The sequence below is a fragment of the Thalassophryne amazonica genome, chromosome 14 (assembly GCF_902500255.1).
Source record: "Thalassophryne amazonica chromosome 14, fThaAma1.1, whole genome shotgun sequence".
Lineage (NCBI taxonomy): Eukaryota > Metazoa > Chordata > Actinopteri > Batrachoidiformes > Batrachoididae > Thalassophryne > Thalassophryne amazonica.
In genome coordinates, this window is record NC_047116.1 from 93,631,296 (window position 1) to 93,652,390 (window position 21,095).

Below are 21,095 nucleotides of genomic sequence, written 5' to 3' on the forward strand. Positions count from 1 at the left end.
CTTACTGTAGCTGTTCACTGGAGTTGAGGTCCACGTTTCGATAACAGTTTGTTTGTGTTTATTTGTTATTATATTTTTACTATATCAAGTATTTTCTGTGCTTAAATGGTTATTTTTAGTGAGTTTTTAGCCATCTGAGTATGTAGGTGGTCTGAAGTGGCTTTATCTGATCAGAAACAAAGGAGTTAAGTTCCACTAGGTACCAAGCAACTGTGGGTTCAAGACAAGGGGTGGAGCTTGTCTGGTGCTGCATATGACCTTCAAGCACATCACAATGGAATATTATGGAGGCCTTTTAACAGACAAGGGCATAGATGAATGTCACCACAAACCAGGAGACTGAATGTCAAAAGGTTACAATATTAAAACTAGAGCACTCATTTCCACAAATTTTTACCTTGGAAAAGATTTTAAAGGTCAAAGTCCTGTTAGAAGTGGCTTTTCGTAAGATAAAATATAATACAAAGTATAGACCAAAAGGGCTTTCCAATGTTAAAATCAAATATCCACTAAATCCACAATGCGGATCAAACTTAATCTATTCATTGAGAGTACCAGTTTGCACCTCATTGTGACAAAGGAGAGGGATTGAGGCACTTTTGATTGAAATATAATGCAAAATATACACCAAATGGGCTTTCCAATATTAACTTCAAATGTCCACAAAATCCACAATCCAGATCAGATTTGGATCAAACTTTGTCAGGTGATAGTGAGTGTCAATCTGCACCTCACTTTCAAATATGAGAGTGAATGAGGCACATTTCATTAAAATATAATGTAAATATATACATTAAATGGGCTTTTCAATGTTAAATTCAAATGTCTGCAAAAGCCACAATCCACATCAGATCTGGATTAAACTTTGTCAGGTGATAGTGTCAGTCTGCACCTCACTTTGAATATGAGTGTGAATGGGGCATGTTTCATTAAAATATAATGTAAAATATACATTAAATGGGCTTTTCAATATTAAATTCAAATGTCCACAAAACCAGTAATCTGGATTAGATCCAGATCAAACTTTGTCAGGTGATAGTGAGTGTCAATCTGCACCTCACTTTCAAATATGAGAGTGATTGGGGCACGTTTCATTAAAATATAATGTAAAATATACATTAAATGGGCTTTTCAATATTAAATTCAAATGTCCACAAAACCAGTAATCTGGATTAGATCCAGATCAAACTTTGTCAGGTGATAGTGAGTGTCAATCTGCACCTCACTTTCAAATATGAGAGTGATTGGGGCACGTTTCATTAAAATATAATGTAAAATATACATTAAATGGGCTTTTCAATATTAAATTCAAATGTCCACAAAAGCCACAATCCAAGTCAGATCTGGATCAAACTTTGTCAGGTGATAGTGAGTGTCAGTCTACACCTTACTTTCAAATATGAGTGTGAATAGGGCACATTTCATTAAAATATAATGTAAAATATACATTAAATGGGCTTTTCAATATTAAATTCAAATGTCCACAAAACCAGTAATCTGGATCAGATCCAGATCAAACTTTGTCAGGTGATAATGAGGGCCAGTCTGCACCTCACTTTCAAATATGAGAGTGATTGGGGCATGTTTCATTTAAAATATAATGTAAATATACATTAAATGATCTTTTCAAAATATGAAAGAAATTCCATCTTTTTTTTTTTTTTTTACAGATGTATTAATTCATTAAATTTTTTTTCTCTCTCATTCTCTTTTTAGATCACCTTGCCGGACTCTGGAGAAGGTGACTCTGTTCTCTGCAACAGGTGTGGTGGACGTATTTTGACCCTGCCCGGCTGCCGTTGAAGGCTGCCTCCGCAGCAACTCAAAACTCTCCGCTTCTGCTGTCATCAGTCTGTACTGATTTGGATTTCAAACACCAGGATTCAGTGATTTTGTGATGACAGTTACAAACGTCTTCCAGTATTCATTCAGATTATCCGTATCAAGATTCTGAGCGGCTTTCCTTTCGAGCTCGAAACAACATTCAAAGTTGGTAAGTTGGAACTCTTTTAGCATGTTAGCTTTAAGCTAACTAACTTCTGTTGTGTATTTTTGGATTTATTGTTAGTGTTGTTTCTTTTCTGTTGCGTACAGTTTTAAGTGTCGTTTTCTTTTGCTCGCCTCTCTCTTGTTTCACATCAGTGCTCTTTAAAAGTGATATGTGTAGTTGTGTGAGTTCCTCGAACTGTTCAGCGTTTGTGTGTTTGTGAATTCTGCACATAAACAGCTGTGTTTATTTAACGATTATATGACCATTGACCACACAAACATTTGCACATTTTATCGTCATTTGGGCAACCACATTAGTGGTTAGCACTGTTGCCTCATAGCAAGAAAGTCATGGGTTCAATTCCCACCTTTCTGTGTGGCGTTTGCATGTTCTGCCCGTGTTTGCGTGGGTTTCCAGCGACATGCAGGTTTGGTGGACTGGAAACTTTAAATTGTCCAGGTCTCCCTTGTAAAAGAGATCTTGATCTCAATGGGACCAACCTCGTTAAATAACGATTAAATTCATCATCGTCATTACTTTAATTATTGCATTTATGTAGTTGTTTCGATGTGTCAACACCAGCAGAAGTCATCAAATCTGAAACAAATTCCATGAGAACCAGAACAGAAATTCATTACTGATTGTTCAGATCTGTAATGAATAACACCAGAACTGTTTTTTTGCATGAGGATTTAAAGGGGTCATATTAGCGGTATACACCATTTTAGCAAATTAATATAGACCACCAGGTGTCTGAGGAACTGCCAAAGCCACTTAGAGAGTCTTTGCAGCGATAAGGACCAGGGTCATCCGTAAGTGTCAGCGTGTCAATTTATCAAACCCATCAAAGTTTCTAAAATGTTTTTATAAATATGTAGGTGTTTAACAGAACAAGCTGATGAATCAAAGTGGTGCCAAAGCAGAATTTGCCAGCTTTGCCTGCAGATTTACTCTTGTGAGTGAAAGGAAGATGGGAACTTTGGAAAAATGGTCACAATGATGCCTTCAGTGTCCTGTGGAATGGAAATTCCAGAGTAATGGCGAACAGAGAGCACAGGTAAACACACACGTACACACCTGAGCTGTCATTGTTGTGATGGCATATCTGCCACCCCATTTAAACTGCAAAAAGTACTTAATTATCAAAGCAAAATTCACACATATTTCAGTGACACTAACATTAGATTTGGGTTTGGCCAGTTATGGCTCTCATCCACTAAACTAACCATCTGTACAGAATGTTTTATACAGTGTAATGTACTACTGTCTGATGATGTGTGTGTGTGTGTGTGCGCGCTGTTATTCTGCATTATGTTGTTGTGTTTGTGATACAGCAGTTGCCTATCATTATGCTGTATTGTACAGCTGGTGTTGGGCTCAAAAGTCTGTCATCATAAAACATCTTTGTGTGTTTTTGCAGCTCCGTGGATGAGCAGGTCCCAGCTCCTCAGGAACGAGGTCTGCTCCACATCTGGCAGTCAGGGGGTCACAGTGAGCAGTTGTGTCCAGACAGAGTGCTGCTGCCCAAACCTGTGCTGCAGGTCACACTGGGAGATCATCATGGACTCCTGCTGACGCAGGGTGAGCGTGTGATTGAAAATGAATTAAGGACCGGATTTTACTCAACAGGTTGTTCAATAATAAAAATGATAGTGTCTGGTTTGATTTATGTTTATGTTGTTTTCCCCAAACAGTAATAGTTTATGCCCCAAGAGTCTATTTTACCATAATCATGCCAATAGAACTTATTGAATCATTCTCATTTTTCTGTTAAGGATTTACAGTTGTGCTCAAAAGTTTACATACCCTGGCAGAAGTTTAGTTTTTTTTTTTTTTTTTGTGGCTATTTTTCAGAGAAGATGAATGATAACACAAAAACTTTGTTTCACTGATGGTCAGTGGTTGTATGAAGCCATTTATTGTCAAACAACTGTTTACTCTTTTGAAATCATAATGACAACACAAACTACCCAAATGAACCTGATAAAAAGTTTACATACTCCTTTTCTTAATACCGTGTGTTGCCCCCTTTAACATCAACGATAGCGTGGAGTCTCTGATGGTGAAGCTGCCACTGAATGTCTTGGACTTTATTTACATTAATTACAAATAAATACAAACAGTATGGCACTTTATGGTAAATCTGCATGGAGTAGACAGTTCTCAAAAACTGAGTGACTGTGCAAGAAGGAGAAGAGTGAGGAAAGCCACCAAGACACCCAGACAACCCAGAAGAAGTTATGGACTTATGTGGCTGTGATTGTAGAAATTGTGCACAGTGCAAGCTTTGCATTTTGCATCACTACTCTTAGCTTCATAGTGGAGTAGAGCAGAGAAGGATTTTCTTTCACCAAAACGGATCAAATCCAGGCTTGCATCTCAGAGGTACCTTCTGGCAATTTGTAGCTAAACTTTCAGGTCTTCTCTTTAAGAAAATCCTCCTCTATACCACTTCATCATGAAGATGGATAACTGGTGATACAAAATGCAAAACTTGCACTGTGCATAATTTCTCCAATCACAGCCACGTAAGCCTATAACTTCTTCTGGGTTGTCTGGGTGTCTTGGTGGCTTTCCTCACTCTTCTACTTCTTGCACAGTCACTCAGTTTTTGAGAACTGTCTACTCCATGCAGATTTACCATAAAGTGCCATATTGTTTGTATTTCTTCATAATTGATGTAAATAAAGTCCAAGACACATTCAGTGGCAGCTTCACCATCAGAAAGCCTCGTCCACAAACTACCACAAAAGACTCCAAGCTGTCCCTGATGTTAAAGGGGGCAACACACGGTATTAAGAACAGGGGGATGTAAACTTTTGATCAGGTTCATATGGGTAGTTTCTGTTGTCATTATGATTTGAAAAGAGGAAACACTGTTGTTTGCCAATAAATGGCTTCACCCAACCACTAACCATGAGTGAAAAAAAGTTTTTGTGTTATTGTTCATATTCTCTGAAGAATGGCCAAAAATAAATAAATAAAATTAAATCTGCCAGAGTATGTAAACTTTTGAGCACAACTGTACGTAAACCACTAAAATTGGATGGAGGTTCCAGTTTTATGCCTTTTTTGTCTTCCAGTTATCAGTCAAATACCAAGTGCCAAAAAGCAATGACAAATTGTGCATAGCAGAGATAATAGTTCTGTGAAAATTATCTGAAAAAGAATTCAGAAACCAAAAAAGTTGAAAAAAGAAAACAAACCCTGACAACACCACATAAAAATTTTGATTCAAGTGCATGAACTAAATAGATAGTCTTGACATTTGATCACATCTAATTTAGCTTATTGAAAAGTCACTTTTAACAGGACTTCGACCTTGAAAATGTTTTGCAAGGTAAAAATTTGTGGATTGGAAATTAGTGTTGGTGGAGGTTTCGCTCTACGATCGCAGTGCTCCAGTTCCTTCTGCTGTTGTTTTATACTCATTGAATTACTTGCATTGCTGTGGCCTTTTATTTCTGCTTCTGTGACAAAAAAAATGATTCAAATTCAGCACATGGGTATTAAGATATGTTTTTTATAATATTTTTATTTACATTTTATCTTTTTAAGCCAAATAAACCCTTCTGTGTGTATGGTTGTTGACTTCAAAAATCTCATACAGTTCTCACCTGGTCAATCTGTCAGCCATAATTTTTAAAATCACCAGGAACTTTTCATTCTAGGATATTGTCACTTCCGGTGTCATATTGTATTTTATCTTCCAGGTGGTCTGGTGTACTCTTTTGGGATGCAGGCGTGGAGACGAGATCTGAGCATCCCCGTCACTGCTCCGTTATTGGAGGTCTCTCTGCTGGGACGGACTGTGGTCCGCGTTGCTGCAGGCAGCTTCCACTGTGGAGCAGTGAGCGAACAGGGCAGCGTCTTCATGTGGGGGGACAACTCTGCAGGACAGTGTGGGCTGACCGACAAGGGCACAGCCACACACATCGCAGGTTTGCTTGTGCAGGTCTTCTTGTCTTTCTCACTTCTATTGTCTTTCTAGTATTTCTGTATTGCACATAATGTTTTGTCTCTTGTTTCCTCCTCCTTGTCATATTTTGGTGCTTATGTTTCTCCTTCTTACTGAGCCCTACCTTGCTTCTTCCTTTAATCCAGACATCCATCCATCTGCACAGATCTTCATTCTCTTAAAGCATCGATCACCAGTTTGCTTTTTCTCTAACAGTACGGTTCTTCCTTGTTGAACAATTTTTTCCACCCCTCTAACTAGGTTAACAATAAATTTATTGACTGAGGCAAAGCTGGATAACTTTGAGGTGTGTTGCAGCATTACAGTGTATGTAGCAATCAGCTAGCCTTCTAAATTGGATTAATTAATTAGTCAGTCAATAGACAGCTGTCCACTGCTTTGATAAATAATGTATCATTTAAATTAGATATCCAGATGATGCCTAATATGAGTGTATTGCTGTTTTGATTTGTATTTCCACACTAAATAAGGAGACGTATTGGTGAGATTAAATCATAACATTTTACCCTGAAGAGAGGAGGCTAACAGAGGCCTTATGTTTGTTGCAGAGCCACATGTTGTCAGCGTGGTGGACAACGAAGTTGTGCCTCCAGCTGTGGTTCGAGTCCTGGATCTGGCCTGTGGATGTGAGCATAGTCTGGCTCTCTCAGCCCAGAATGAGCTGTGGGCCTGGGGCACTGGTTGCCAGCTTGGCCTGGTCACCAGCACCTTCCCAATATGGAAACCACAGAAGGTATCTTAATATAACCTCGAGTGAATTTAAGCTTTCAAATTTTAAATTGTCAGATGACGTCTGAATGACTTTGACTCCAAGTCTGCCTCATAGTACGTCAACCAAAGCTGTTATTTTCTACTGTGGCCTTTTATTTCAGCACAATTTTTATGTTAGTACATGTGCTTTGAATTTTTCTTTGACAAAATAAAAAAATTGTAATTCAACACATACTAGTTAAGATATGCATTCATTTTTCATTCTTTTCATCTGCTCATCTGAGTCATTGCAGCAGACTAACCATACTTCCCTATCCTCAGCCAAGTTACAAAGCTATGATTTTTGCGTTATTGATTATATTATTATTATGATTTTGTGTTATGATTATTTTTATATTTTTTGAGCCTTCAAATAAAACCTTGCCTCAGAATGGAGAAATGATTTTGAGAAACCAGAAATGGAAACAATTCGTGTTGTGATTCAACTCTTTCAACTGAACCTGAACAGATGTACTTTCAAATATACATTATTAATCTAAAACCACTTTTCATTTTTTCTGTTGTTGTTTTAAAATACACTGTTTCTTTTAGATGGTCTCCCACAGTTTATAAAAAATAATTGGTTTATATTTCATCGTGTGTTTACAGTGCTTTTGTTACAGAATTATCATCAACAGGTCATTTTATTGTCATTTTTTTGCTTTTATTCGAAAATGCGTTTATTTATTTTTAATCATTTAAAATTTTTGGAAATAACTGCATTATATGCATTTGAATTGAAATACAAATATTTGGACATTTCAAGTTAGATTTTCTGTTTACTTACCGATTTAAAAAAAAAAAAAAAAAAAAAAAAAAAAAAAAAAAATCAAATATTACATTATCAAAACTGTAAGTATCTTAAAGGTTTTATGTAATACTGTATATGTTGTCATGAAGTTCACCTGAAATTGATCCAAGTCACTCAGTTAATATCCTAATGTATGTATTGATCTGGTGAGAGGAAAAATAAGATTGTGCTTTTGTCATCTGGTAAGGATGCCTCCTGGGCGCCTCCCTGGGGAGGTGTTCCAGGCACATCCATCTGGGAGACCTCGGGGAAGACCCAGGACTAAGTGGAGAGATTATATCTCCACACTGGCCTGGGAATGCCTCGGGATCCCCCAGTCAGAGGTGGTCAATGTGGCATGGGAAAGGGAAGTCTGGGATCGCCTGCTGGAGCTGTTGCCCCTGCAGCCCAAACCCGGAAAAGCTGTTGAAGATGAGTGTTGAGTGCTGAGTGCTTTTGTCATATTATTGAGCTTGCTATTTGTACTGTGTGTATCTTCTTTGTTGTGAAATAATGACCGAGTCAAATGCATCTAGCCATGAAAGGGTAAAGAGATTCGGTGTCCCTTTACTGTTGGCACTTCAAAAAAAAAGGTTGAGACGATGTATAAAATGTGTTGTCATAATTGTGCCTTTAACTCGATTTTGTGTGAAAAGACTGACATTATTGCTGAAATCTAAAAATGAATTTTTTACATGTATCTTGTTGTACATGATTTTATTTTTCTGTCTTTGGTCCAGGTTGAACACTTGGCAGGTCGAAATGTGATCCAAGTAGGTTTTTATTTATTTATTTTGAAAATTGCTTTCTTCTAAAACACTATAAATGCTAATTATAAAAATAAATAATCCAGTGTTTAATCCTGTATTACATTCCTTACTGTACTTTCTGCTAATGTCCTGTACTATAGGTGGCATGTGGTGCTTATCACAGTCTGGCTCTGGTTCAGAGTTTGCATCCTCAGAATGGCAACATCCAGAATCCCTCTGAGCAGAAGGTTCCAGGCCCGGTGCCACTTTTCTCAATAACTCAGAATGGCGAGCCATTTGCAGCTGAGGATTCTCACTACTGTCCACTGGGAGTGGAGCTAACAGACGGGACATCCACGGAGGTACAGGCTTTAGTTTAGTCTTGGTTTAATTTACAGTTTATTAGGAGTCCAAGCCCAGCGGGGCTGTTGTAAAGCATCTAGTCACCTCCCCAAATTAATGCAATACTGCATCCTAGACCACAGAACCTGGAGAGGTGCCATTTTCAGAACTGGTACAAACCACTGTATGTACCTCAGATACAAAAAAAAGAGAAATAAATCCACCTGTCTCTAGTGACACAGAAAAACGAACAAAAAGCTGAATGCCAAATTTGTAGTAGTCGGTCAGAAGTTGGTGCCACAAGTGAGGAAGAAAAGATTTGAAATTGGATGCATATAAAAGCATGAAATTCAAATCTCAACAACTTATCCATCAAAGACCAGCAATAGTCAGAAGAATTTTCTATAATTTTCAGTTTAGCTTTAAATTACACAGACTAAGCACTGCAGATACAATGTTTGCTCTGAGAGTGCTGATGGAGAAGTGGAGAGAAGGCCAAAATGAGTTGCATTGTTTGTAGACTTGAAGCACCAAGAGAAGAGTTGTGGTATTGTACGGGGAAGTCTGGTGTAGCAGAGAAGTATATGAAGGAGGTACAGGATATGTGCAAGGACAGTCACCACACTAAGTCTGGTGTGGTTGAGGTTCCTTGCTATAATCAAAATTCCTGAGAAGCCTTTTTTTTCTGAACACTATTCCCAATGTACAACCCCTGGCAAAAATTATGGAATCACCGGCCTCGGAGGACGTTCATTCAGTTGTTTAATTTTGTAGAAAAAAAGCAGATCACACACATGACACAAAACTAAAGTCATTTCAAATGGCAACTTTCTGGTTTTAAGAAACACTATAAGAAATCAAGAAAAAAAAGATTGTGGCAGTCAGTAATGGTTACTTTTTTAGACCAAGCAGAGGAAAAAAATATGGACTCACTCAATTCTGAGGAAAAAATTATGGAATCACCCTGTAAATTTTCATTCCCAAAACTAACACCTGCATCATATCAGATCTGCTCATTAGTCTGCATCTAAAAAGGAGTGATCACACCTTGGAGAGCTGTTGCACCAAGTGGACTGACATGAATCATGGCTCCAACACGAGAGATGTCAGTTGAAACAAAGGAGAGGATTATCAAACTCTTAAAAGAGAGTAAATCATCACGCAATGTTGCAAAAGATGTTGGTTGTTCACAGTCAGCTGTGTCTAAACTCAGGACCAAATACAAAAAACATGGGAAGGTTGTTAAAGGCAAACATACTGGTAGACCAAGGAAGACATCAAAGCGTCAAGACAGAAAACTTAAAGCAATATGTCTCAAAAATCCAAAAATGCACAACAAAACAAATGAGGAACGAATGGGAGGAAACTGGAGTCAATGTCTATGACTGAACTGTAAGAAACCGCCTAAAGGAAATGGGATTTACATACAGAAAAGCTAAACGAAAGGCATCATTAACACCTAAACAGAATAAACAAGGTTACAATGGGCTAAGGAAAAGCAATCGTGGACTGTGGATGACTGGATGAAAGTCATATTCAGTGATGAATCTCAAATCTGCATTGGGCAAGGTGATGATGCTGGAACTTTTGTTTGGTGCTGTTCCAATGAGATTTATAAAGATGATTGCCTGAAGAGAACGTAAATTTCCACAGTCATTGATGATATGGGGCTGCATGTCAGGTAAAGGCACTGGGGAGATGGCTGTCATTACATCATCAATAAATGCACAAGTTTACGTTGCTATTTTGGACAATTGAAAGGATGTTTGGGGATGATGAAATCATTTTTCAAGATGATAATGCATTTGCCATAGAGCAAAAACTGTGAAAACGTTCCTTGCAAAAAGACACATAGGATCAATGTCATGGCACAGGGTCAATGTCAACGAGCAGATCTGATTTGATGCAGGTGTTAATTTGGGGGATGGAAATTTACAGGGTGATTCCAGGGTGAACATCATCCGAGGCCGGTGATTCCATAATTTTTGCCAGGAGTTGTAGTTGCTCAGGGGATATGTCAGGTTAAACCATATTCACAAGAAGCACCTTTAAGTGACATTGTGATTGTCATATAAAAAAAAATATTCAACTCAATCCAATGTCCAATCATCTAACCTTTGCATTCTTGCTTGCATTCATTCACATTTGGTTTAAGCAACTCATAAAAGTGTAGTTGTCACATGCCTGCAGGTGACATTTAATTACACTCCATAACTGCAGTTGTCTGTGTTCCCCGAGGAGAATCAGTTACTATATTTAGCTCCACATTTTCTTGGTTTCTACTTTCAGGCCAGTCCCAGCAGAAGAGGATCCAGACAGAGTCTTCAGGCTGGCAGAAGGTTAACCGCCAGCAGCAGCCCTGGTTCTGGAGCCGGTCTATGTTGTCAAGATAACAGAACTAGTACTAAAAGGTGCAGTATTACGACACTCTGGGAAAAATATTGTCTCACACACATTTATACTTAAAGACAGTCAAAACACAGTGGTCAAAGTGGCAAATTAAAATGTTAATATACCGTATTTGACAGTCGGCGGGCCGAGGGCCAGGCATCAGCCTGCATTATTTATTTTTTATTTTGGAAGAAAATTGGCTAAACATGCACCTTAAATTCTCTGTGTTTTATCTTTTTATTGTGCTTTTCTTGCTTTTAATTTTGATTTTAGATTAATTTGTGCTGTTGTGAATTGTGTGAAGCACCTTGGGGCGACTTTGTCGTGAGTTGGCGCTATATAAATTAATAAATTGAAATTAAATTACATGGAATATGTTTAATGAATGAGAAAAGGACATAATCAGGTAAGTTATTTGTGATATATTTTTTATTTGTGATGAAATTAGACATTTTATTGAAATTGGCATTCCGATTACATGATATTGGTCATGCTTGTGCATTGACACACCCCCAGTTTTGCGTGTAGAGCCCTGGGCCCTCTGATCGGAGAACGGGGTTCTTTCTACGCTGAAAAAAGAAACAACTTAAAAAAGTGTTACAATTGTTAAAACCTGAATGAATTAAGTAGTTTGTAAGTTACAAACTTAAAGGCCCTGACACACCTTGACGATTTAGCCAGCGTATGTCTACCTTATTTAAAAAAAAAAAAATGGCTTAAGTCTGATAGGTTAAGGGTAAGTTTTTCATACGTTGACGCATGGTGAAGCTCGTTCAAACACGCCGACGCTTGTTGATGTACGTTCTGATAAGCTGAGCTCCTCAAAAAATTTTGGGCATGCTGAAAATTTTCAACGAGTGCCAGCATGTGACTCACATGTTCCACACATGCTGGACATCAGTTGTAAGTAAGTTACATGATTATTGGCAGATGTTTCTTGTAATTTACTCATCCGTCCATTAACGCTGGCCACTGATTGGCTGAAAGCTGCAGTCCGTATGCAGAACAACTGTTTGATTCACACACGGAGTATCTGACTTGTTCATTTCAGTCCAATTCACCATCACAGATGGATATGAATCCACATAAAGCTCCTTATTTTTTTAAAATTACCTTGGAAAATCCTTTAATTCGTGGCTGGAAACTTAGCATTTTAAGGTGTTTTTTCCTGCTGCAGGTGCATTTCTCATGCTGGTGTCGTGCTCTGAACACACAGAAGCGCTGTGGTTATTTAACTTTGCTCGCTGTCATTGTGGTGTGACCATCAGACGACCTGATCGATTGATCAGGGTGATCACGCCTGATTAATGCGCTGTTTAAACATTTACATTGCCGTGGCTGTCGGTGATCACCACACTGACAGATAACACAGCACATCATTCTGATCACGGTCGAGTGGCGCTTTAAAAGTTTAATTCATCATGTTTCATTACTCAGGTCTGTGATGACCTGATCAGCGGCGCTGTGGCTGCTTTGAGCTCTGCTGATCAGGGAGCAGCCAGTGTTTAAAGAGTCACAGCTCTCCATTCATTCATGACAGAACTTTCCACAACCAGTACACTCATCAGCATTCTGTACACACTGAAAATGGTCCACCAAGATAAAAATAGACGTACGACAGCGTGCGCCAGAGTTTTTAAAACGGCCGGCATATGTAGGCTAAATTGTCAAGGTGTGTGTGACAGGGCCTTAAGTTCATTAACTTCATTCAGGTTTTACCAATTGTGATGCTTTTTTTTAAGTTGGTTCAATTATTCTCTTTTTCATTGTATCAGTAAAAGTGCTTTCAAATATTATTTATAGGACTGTATTGAGGACAACAGCAGTTAAATGTCAGCACTTCTGCTTTTTTTCTGTGGATGGTGATTGATGTCCCCTTTATAGACCATGGTATTACTTTTTTCAAATACGCACATGCGTTATGTACAATAAGATTTAACATTGTAAGACCTGTAAAAATCCACAATGACTTTTGTTAGTTTTTATTTCCTTTGTGCCACAAGTAACACTAACTCAAAGAAATCAAAAAATTGATAGGATGACATCAGGGGGATAACAACAAGGTTTAACGTTCACCTGTCAGCAACTTTACGTATCCAGGATTGTCATCGGGTTACCTGAAGGGTGGAGGATCAGTCACGATTGAGGGCATAGAGGGTGAAACCCACCAGGCATCACCACCATAATGTCTTGCATGTTTGCAATCGCTTCCAGACAGCTGAAGCAACTGGTCGTGGCGCTGTTAGCTTGAGGTGAAGACAGATTAGTGCCAAAACAGTGTGTGAGACATGTTGCAGTTGTGAACATGTTGGCAATTAGACCGTCACAGTGTGACACGTGTCACGGAGTCAACAGATGGACAAATATAATTTTCGCTAATAAATTATGTTCAGTGCCCTTTCATCCACCTTCATTCATTCAGGCATTCAGATACCAAAACAGACCTCGCGTGCAATGATCAGTGAACAAACCTCACACGTACCTGATGTAACAGGTATTAAAGGATGCAGCAGTATTCACTTGTTAATCCAGCTGGCAGTCAAGGTGAATGTTATGATGGACCGTTCGTCACAGACAGATCATTTTAGTGGAAATAGTGTTATAGCTTGCGATGGAATCTGTTCCATGTGATCTGTGACATCACAGCATCTGATGCCTTGAATTTCAACACATTGGGGGTAAAAATTCTAAATTATAGTGGTGCTAAAGAAAATTACTTTTATGACGTGAATCATAAAAAACCCCAGAGGCGGACAGCTTTAAGGAAATCTAAAGCAGCAGTGCTACACGGAGGTCATGCAGTCAGTTCTGTTGAGATGATGTGATGATAACAACAGACTGTTTCAGCATGACAGAATTTCCTTTGCAGCTACAATGTGGAGGCGTTATGGTGCATCTCTAGATCACCTGACATGAATCCTATGTCAATGTGATCATGTCCAGTCTGTGGGATGAACTTGGTCATTGAGTTTAACAGTTGCTGACTTGGCCGTGTGTCGTCAGTAAACTTTTCCTTTTGTTTTTCAGTTCTGACATCATTCCAACATCAATTTTATTTTTTCACAATATTCGAAATTTGGGGTACAACAAAAATGATTCAATGAAGTAAATGTTATCTTTATTTACTTTCATTGATCTTTTGTGGACATATGATTTACAATTGTGCATTTATGATCTAATTTCAAATGCAGCACCATGAATTAAAGTACATGCTGGATCAAATGAATATACTGACATAATGATGGGGCACAAATAAATAATACTCTAATAATTGTCCGTTCTGCTGTCACTCTGTTGATATTACCATGATATTATTAAAAGTAATGTATCTGTTATTTATTTATTTTTTGTTTCTCTGCGTTTAACTGCTCTAAAAATCGACCACTTAGCACCCACCTCGAGCTGTGTGACCGTGCCGACTCTCAAGCTCAGACTGGCCGCGTTAAATCCCACCCACGGTCAGGCTGGAGAGCTACAAACCCAACATTCACCGATGAGACAGAACTCCAGAACCTCCTCCAGAAACTCTCTGGCTACTCGCTGGAGATGCAGCAAACCACAGGAACAGCAGACACCAGCTCACTGAGCAGTCACACTTCAGGTTGGTTTCACAGCCATTTATAGTTGCTATCATTTTAATTGATCCTTTTTACAGTGGTTCCTTAATGACGTCTGCTAAGTTGATGACATTTTTGGCTTTGGTTTCTCTGTGTGTGTGTGTGTGTGTGTGTGTGTGTGTGTGTGTGTGTGTGTGTGTGTGTGTGTGTGTGTGTGTGTGTGTGTGAGAGAGAGATTGCAAGAGTGTGCAGGTTTGTGTTTCAGCAGGAATTTGCAAGAAACAAATGATTTCCACTGAAGTTTAGTTGGGAGTTATAAAGATATCCAACTGCCAATTTTTGGCACCTGATTGTTTACCATATTGGCAAAAAAAAAAACCAGTTGTGAGGCTGAGACCCATCATGAACCACAAAATGAACAGTGTGATTATAATCTATAGATAGGGGGTGATATGTATCTGTTACTTTAATTTTATAGACTGCTTTTGATTGTATTTCAATACTGCATCTTAAAAAAATTAATTTAAAAATTACAGACTAAAATATAATTCAGGTTTGTTTCAGTTTTGGCGCTTAGTGATTTCATTGACCTGAGTGGTTAGTGATCGTGTGTAGTAAGTGGGAGATTAGCACGGCTCGGCAGGATGCACGGCGGCTCGACGGTGCCTTGCTGAAGTGCATAGCTCATTGCTCTGGCAAAACACTGTGGAGGTTTGCACATGCTCTGTACAGAGTATTTGTCACATAATGGTACTGGACCGCACACTGCATGTGTCTGTATTATTTGTACAAATGGTATTGTTAGTATTTTGTCAATGCCTCTTGTCATAGATAATGAATACAGATTGAGCAGCTCAGTTATTTTGATGATGCCAAGCGACAGTGCAGCACCCCTGTCACACCTTGACGATTTAGACGGTGTATGCCAACCGTATTAAAAACGCTGGCATACGGGGTGGATGTCTAATCAATTATGTGTAAGTTTTGTATAAGTTAAGAGCACGCTGACATACAGCGAGTACGTTAAAAATTTTTGGGCATGAACAATATTTTTGACTTATGCCAGTATGTTTCATATGCCCAGCATAGGTGGACCATAAGTTGTAGGTAAGTTATGCGATTGTTGACACACGTTTCTTGTAAGTTAATCATAAGTGAAATACGTCCATTGATGATGTCCATTGATTGGGTGAAAGCTGCAGTCGTCATGCAAACAGACTTATAGATATTAAAACCATTCACACACAGAGTAAATATAAAGTCTTAATCTTACCTGTTAGTTTCAGTCGGATTCATCATCACAGCCTGATGAAAATGTATCCACATAAAACATCCTGATTTTGGAAAACAATGTCTGAAAATACTTTAGTTCCTTGGCGTGGCTGAAGAAAAAAGTTTAAAAAGTTGAAAGAGTCACAACGCGTCATTCATTCACATCAAAATAAAATAATGTTAATTTACTCTGTTTTGGCTGCATGTGGAGGGGGTGAGGCCACGTGACGGTGCACGCGCACTCAATGACGTGCTTGTCAATATTCAAGTGTTCCACTTGCAAAAAAGGGCTCTTCTGGCAGTAGAAACACAAACCAAGCCAGATTTAACTGTATCATACCGTGCCATACCGACCCGAACCACTCAGTGGAAACAGAGCTGTCAGCATACGCTGGCTAAACCGTCAAGGTGTGGCAGGGCCCTAACAAATTAAAATACATCCATAATCCCATGAAAGGCATGCTGCACTCCTTAGAAGAACACAACAGATACTTTATAGCTTTGTATCATGTTGTTATAACCACAGACATTAGCGTAATTGCACACTTTGAGCACATGGTAGTGCGCTCATTGCTGCTTGCAATTGACAGTGGTCATTCCACTTGGTTGAAATGGCCGATTACCTCGTATTTGAACTCTGGATGTCAGTCAAGGCCAAAACCAGCAATGGGAGACCAGCCTTAGTTTTAGTTTTGTTTTGTTTTTTCTCCCATATTTTTATAATCTCTTCCATTTATTTCCGTGTTATTAACTCTGCTAATGTTTCCGTAGCTGTGCTGTTTCTGTGACATACAAATTATAAGGAAATCAAATGAGTTGGCTATACATAAGATTATTAAGCCAGAGGTCTGGTGCTGTAGCTTCCTCTAGTTTTGTTTACATGAATGCTTTTTTTTTTTTTAACTGCACAAACAGAGTTAAACTAATTTCCCTCTTCCTTTCTAGTTAAAGGTATCTTCTCTGCTCTTCACTTTCTACAATTTTCTCTCCAGATGACAGTTTTGTGTCTTCAGTACCAGAATCCTCCATGGATCTGTTTGAATCCAGGTACAGAATAAATTTACAGTTTGATATCAAATGACTAGCAGTAACAAGTTGGGGAGATATCTGGTCAATAACAAATAAACTAGTGTAAGTAAGAAAAATGTTTGCTGACACAGTGACTGATGAAAACACTTTATGTGGAGGGGACTAAGTGCTTTGGGAATGCATTAAATAGATGGTTTATGGAATTTCAGTAAGTTATTGAAGCATCAGACGGGTAGTTTGCTTGAATTTTTCCTTTTATTCAGCTAATTTCACCACCATCCAGTTAATTGGTTATTAGTTCTTTAATTGGTGTGATTGTCAGTCCATGTATAGGTTCTTGTTTGTGTGGTATATCATGGTAATAGTAATAAGCTTTTGCTTCTGCCTTCACCCTTTCAGCCGCACAAAACTGTGAAATTGTTTATGCGTTTTTGTTTTACAAGATTTTTTGTTAAGTGTGTGTGTGTGTGTGTGTGCCAGATGAATTCATTCATTCATAATATTTTGTTTTCAACAGCACAGAAAGACTCATTGATTCTTTAGATGAAGTGTCTTGAAGTTATTGTTCAGTTAATTATATATTTTTAGTCTTAATGCCATTGTTATGTGGTTGCACCACGTCTTTCGTAATAACAACAAAGGGTCTCTAAAAATAACTAAAATTGCCCTCAGATGCTTTAAAGCTGGTGTCACCTGCCCTACTCCTGGAGATCACCTTCCATGCCTGTTTTCCATGTGTACCTGCTGCAACCACAGTGTATTAGTGAAGTTTGTTTTTTTTTTAACCTCTTGAATGGCTAAATTTACTTCATCACCAGATACTGTTTACTTAATGATGACTTTAAGAATTTGGCAGATCTCTAACTTCTCATTGATTTATTTCTTAATAGTGGTGCCACATCCAGCTGCTACGGCTCGCCAGCACGCGTGGACGAGGTTCGGATTTGCCTGGAGGAGAAGCAGATGGGCCAGAAGAGCTCAAGTCTAACAGATATAAACTGGAAGGAGAATAAAGCAGTTCAGAAAAGACGGTCTTTGCCTGGAACCCCCATGCATGGTAAGGATAGGAGGAGATGAAAAACTGAACTGAACTGTGACGTGGGATTATGACTGCCTGTTTTTAATGCTGATTATTTACTGTACAGCAGTTCTGTTGTCTGGGTCTGTGTGTGTATTTGTTTTTAATTGGCTCTAAAGATTACATAATCAGAAGGAGAGTATTTGATTTCTGTCTCGGCTCTGACGAGTGCTGTCTTAGGGATACTGAGAGTGGGACAGAGAGGAAAATCTAATGTGTCGGATGATTTTTATAATCCAGATTCTGTGTGTCACAGAAGAAAAGTGTTGAACAAAAAGTGATTTGTTACCACCATGTGACTTCTCTCAATTGATTGATTGCTTTTTTGTTTTGTATATTTTTCATCTCTGTAACTTCTTCCTCAGTCTGAGTCCAGTGAAAGGTGTTAATTATTTGATGTTAACCAATATAATATCAAAATGAGAGAGTTTTTCTGTCTGTTTTAGCTGAAAATAGGTGCTTAGTCTGTTTATTAAAGGGAGAGTTGACACTCACGACGTGAGACATGTCTGGGAGGCTTCACTCATGCAGGACGTGTACATACAAAGTGTAATCTGTTAACATGGCCGCCTAAAAGAATATCAACACGCAGTGGAGTTATCATTCTGATCTTGAGACCAGAAGATCCTCGGTTCAAATCCCAGCCTGATTGGAAAATCACTAAGAGCCATTGGGCAAGGTCTTTAATCCCCTGTTGCTCCCAGTGTGTAGTGAGCACCTTGTGTGGCAGCACCCTGACATCGGGGTGAATGTGAGACATTATTGTAAAGCGCTTTGAGCGTCTTACGCAGATGGAAAAGTGCTCGTACAGTCCATTTATCATGCACACACAACACAGGCAGTATGTTTCAGGCCTTAGAATGTCACACCTGCTTCTGCTCATTTTAATTCTAGCTGTTTGCACAAATGTCAGTGTGTGCATGAGTTCTCCATCATTTGGATTCTGACCCATTTACTCAGGCCTTGTTAACATCAAGTCACTTTAGGACTGGATCTCTGTGTGCAAATAGCTTTATGGCTAATCTACAGATCCTATTTGGCTTGGTCTAAACTTTTGGATGTTGTAACGTTTATACAGTCAACACATCAACCAGCTGCAATACGAACAGGTTGCTCTAATTCATTTTTTAAAACTCTCCATTTGTTCTCTTACAGTACAGGAAACGTTACCTTCCATTTCTGTCACTGATTATTTTGACACCTTTGCCCTTCAGACAGATGCTCGTGTTATTTGTACTAGTTACCCAGATTTTTCTGTTATGTGTTTCTGCTACAGGTTCTCCACAGCAGAGGCGTCTGCGTAACTGCAGGTCGTCTTCTGTTGGTCGGGCGTCGAGTGGGTCATCAGAGCAGGCTGCAGGCGGGCTGCCGTCTCTGGACACAGAGGTGTGGAGCTGGGGCCGCGGGTCCGAGGGACAGCTGGGCCACGGAGATCAGCTTGCCAGGTCTGGACTCGCAGACACCCACAACATATCCCCCATGCAGAAACATGATTAATTTGATGAGTGAATTTATATCAGGCGGCATGGTGAAATAACAGTTAGCATCACATCAGGAAGGTCTGAGGTTTGATTCTGTAGGGTTTCCATGTTCTCTCTGTGTCTATGTGTGTTTCCTCTTGGTCCTCCGCTTTCCGTCCACCATCAAAAAACATAAAATAAGATATTTAGTTATTACATATAATAATGAGAATAAGAATAGAATCAAATAATACCAAACATTCATAGATTTCAGCTTTTTGAATGTGAGGAATTGCAGGTGGGTTTTTTTAATTTTTTTTATCTACGCAATAAATGACCTTACGTGTGTGGTTGTGTGTATGTTTATGCCTCCATGTATCTGTGTCCTTTCTGTGCCACCTCACTCAATGGAAAAACAGAAGCACACACACACCTCTTGGATAATCCATTAAGCCAATTAACTGCAGAACAAAGCATGTCATTAGAACTACGTTTTTTTTTTTTGTTTTGAGAGAGGAAGATTTTTGTGTGTGTGTGTGTGTGTGTGTGTGTGTGTGTGTGTGTGTGTGTGTGTGTGTGTGTGTGTGTGTGTGTGTGTGTGTTATCCTACCCCATGCAGGGAAAAGATGTGGGAACGTCTAACCTAGTTTGTAGATTTACGAAGTAAGTAGGTAAAACTTGGCAGAATAATAACACACCACAGGAAGATGTGCTTGAATAATTGGACTTTTGTTTTTATTTGATACATCATATAATGTTGACTGCAATTTTGTTACTTCCACCTTTCATCCTCCTAAAGCCAGCAACAAATTTAAGGGTGATTCTTAGACTACGGGCATTATGTCCTTTGATCATATTGTATGAAAAACAGAAAAAAGGGGAAATTTCACACTTTTATAGTTATCTTTACAATGAAAGTGTTTTAAGAAATTTGTTCTAGTAGTCTGATGACTTTTTCACCTTTTTTCAGCATCATTATATGCAAATATTGCCATTTTGTGCTTGTCCCACACCCAGACTTTTGATCTTCAATGATAAAAATGAATGGTAAAGAAATGTTTTTTCTAATGTTTTAAAATATCTCTGAATAAAATAATCAAAACATGATTGGGGTATTCGGTGTCATACAACTGTTGTGATTTTTTTAAACAAAATGTTGTCCCACACTATTGCCGTAATTTCCATCACAACACTGTAATGTCCCTTTAAACAGTTTGTATGAAAGATTGTTTGGGTAGTTTCTATGGAGATAAACAGTGACATCAGAGCACATGTATATAGCGCCAAATCACAACAAACAGTTGCCCCAAGGCGCTTTATATTGTAAGGCAATGGTGTGGTGGAAATTACATTTACAAGGCCAATAGTGCCCGTAGTTAAAGAATCACCCACAAATGACAAATTCAGGCATGTTTTTGTCCCACGTTTCTTCTTCCCTCTCCAGACTCCAGCCTCTGTGTATTAAGTGTTTGAAAGGTGAGAAAGTGATCAAAATCACTGCAGGTTCACATCATTCTTTGGCCCTCAGTGCCAAATGTCAGGTAAGACTCTTCACTGCAAGAACACTACTACATATGTAGATGCACATACTAACTGCAGTGGTTTCTTGTAGGTGTATTCATGGGGAAGCAATGTGTGTGGACAGCTCGGCCATGTCAACAGTCCTGTTACTGTACCACAGCCCCTTCAGGTACTGAGATATCTCAGT

The 21,095-nt window shown here is 38.8% G+C and overlaps 1 protein-coding gene across 3 annotated transcripts in view; it reads left to right on the forward strand.

The window, feature by feature from the left end:
- Positions 1–1,810: 1,810 nt before the first annotated feature.
- LOC117524607 (alsin-like) overlaps positions 1,811–21,095 on the forward strand; it is a 60,028-nt gene continuing 40,743 nt past the window's right edge. For all 3 annotated transcript variants that reach the window (XM_034186420.1, XM_034186421.1, XM_034186422.1), the window contains exons 1-14: positions 1,811–1,993; positions 2,869–3,047; positions 3,411–3,571; positions 5,704–5,931; positions 6,518–6,702; positions 8,250–8,282; positions 8,420–8,620; positions 10,890–11,011; positions 14,381–14,592; positions 16,813–16,867; positions 17,740–17,906; positions 19,204–19,372; positions 20,832–20,928; positions 21,000–21,077. In XM_034186420.1, coding sequence (XP_034042311.1) covers positions 3,028–3,047; positions 3,411–3,571; positions 5,704–5,931; positions 6,518–6,702; positions 8,250–8,282; positions 8,420–8,620; positions 10,890–11,011; positions 14,381–14,592; positions 16,813–16,867; positions 17,740–17,906; positions 19,204–19,372; positions 20,832–20,928; positions 21,000–21,077 — 1,728 coding nt within the window. In that variant the 5' untranslated portion in view covers positions 1,811–1,993; positions 2,869–3,027. The remainder of the gene's footprint in view (positions 1,994–2,868; positions 3,048–3,410; positions 3,572–5,703; positions 5,932–6,517; positions 6,703–8,249; positions 8,283–8,419; positions 8,621–10,889; positions 11,012–14,380; positions 14,593–16,812; positions 16,868–17,739; positions 17,907–19,203; positions 19,373–20,831; positions 20,929–20,999; positions 21,078–21,095) is intronic.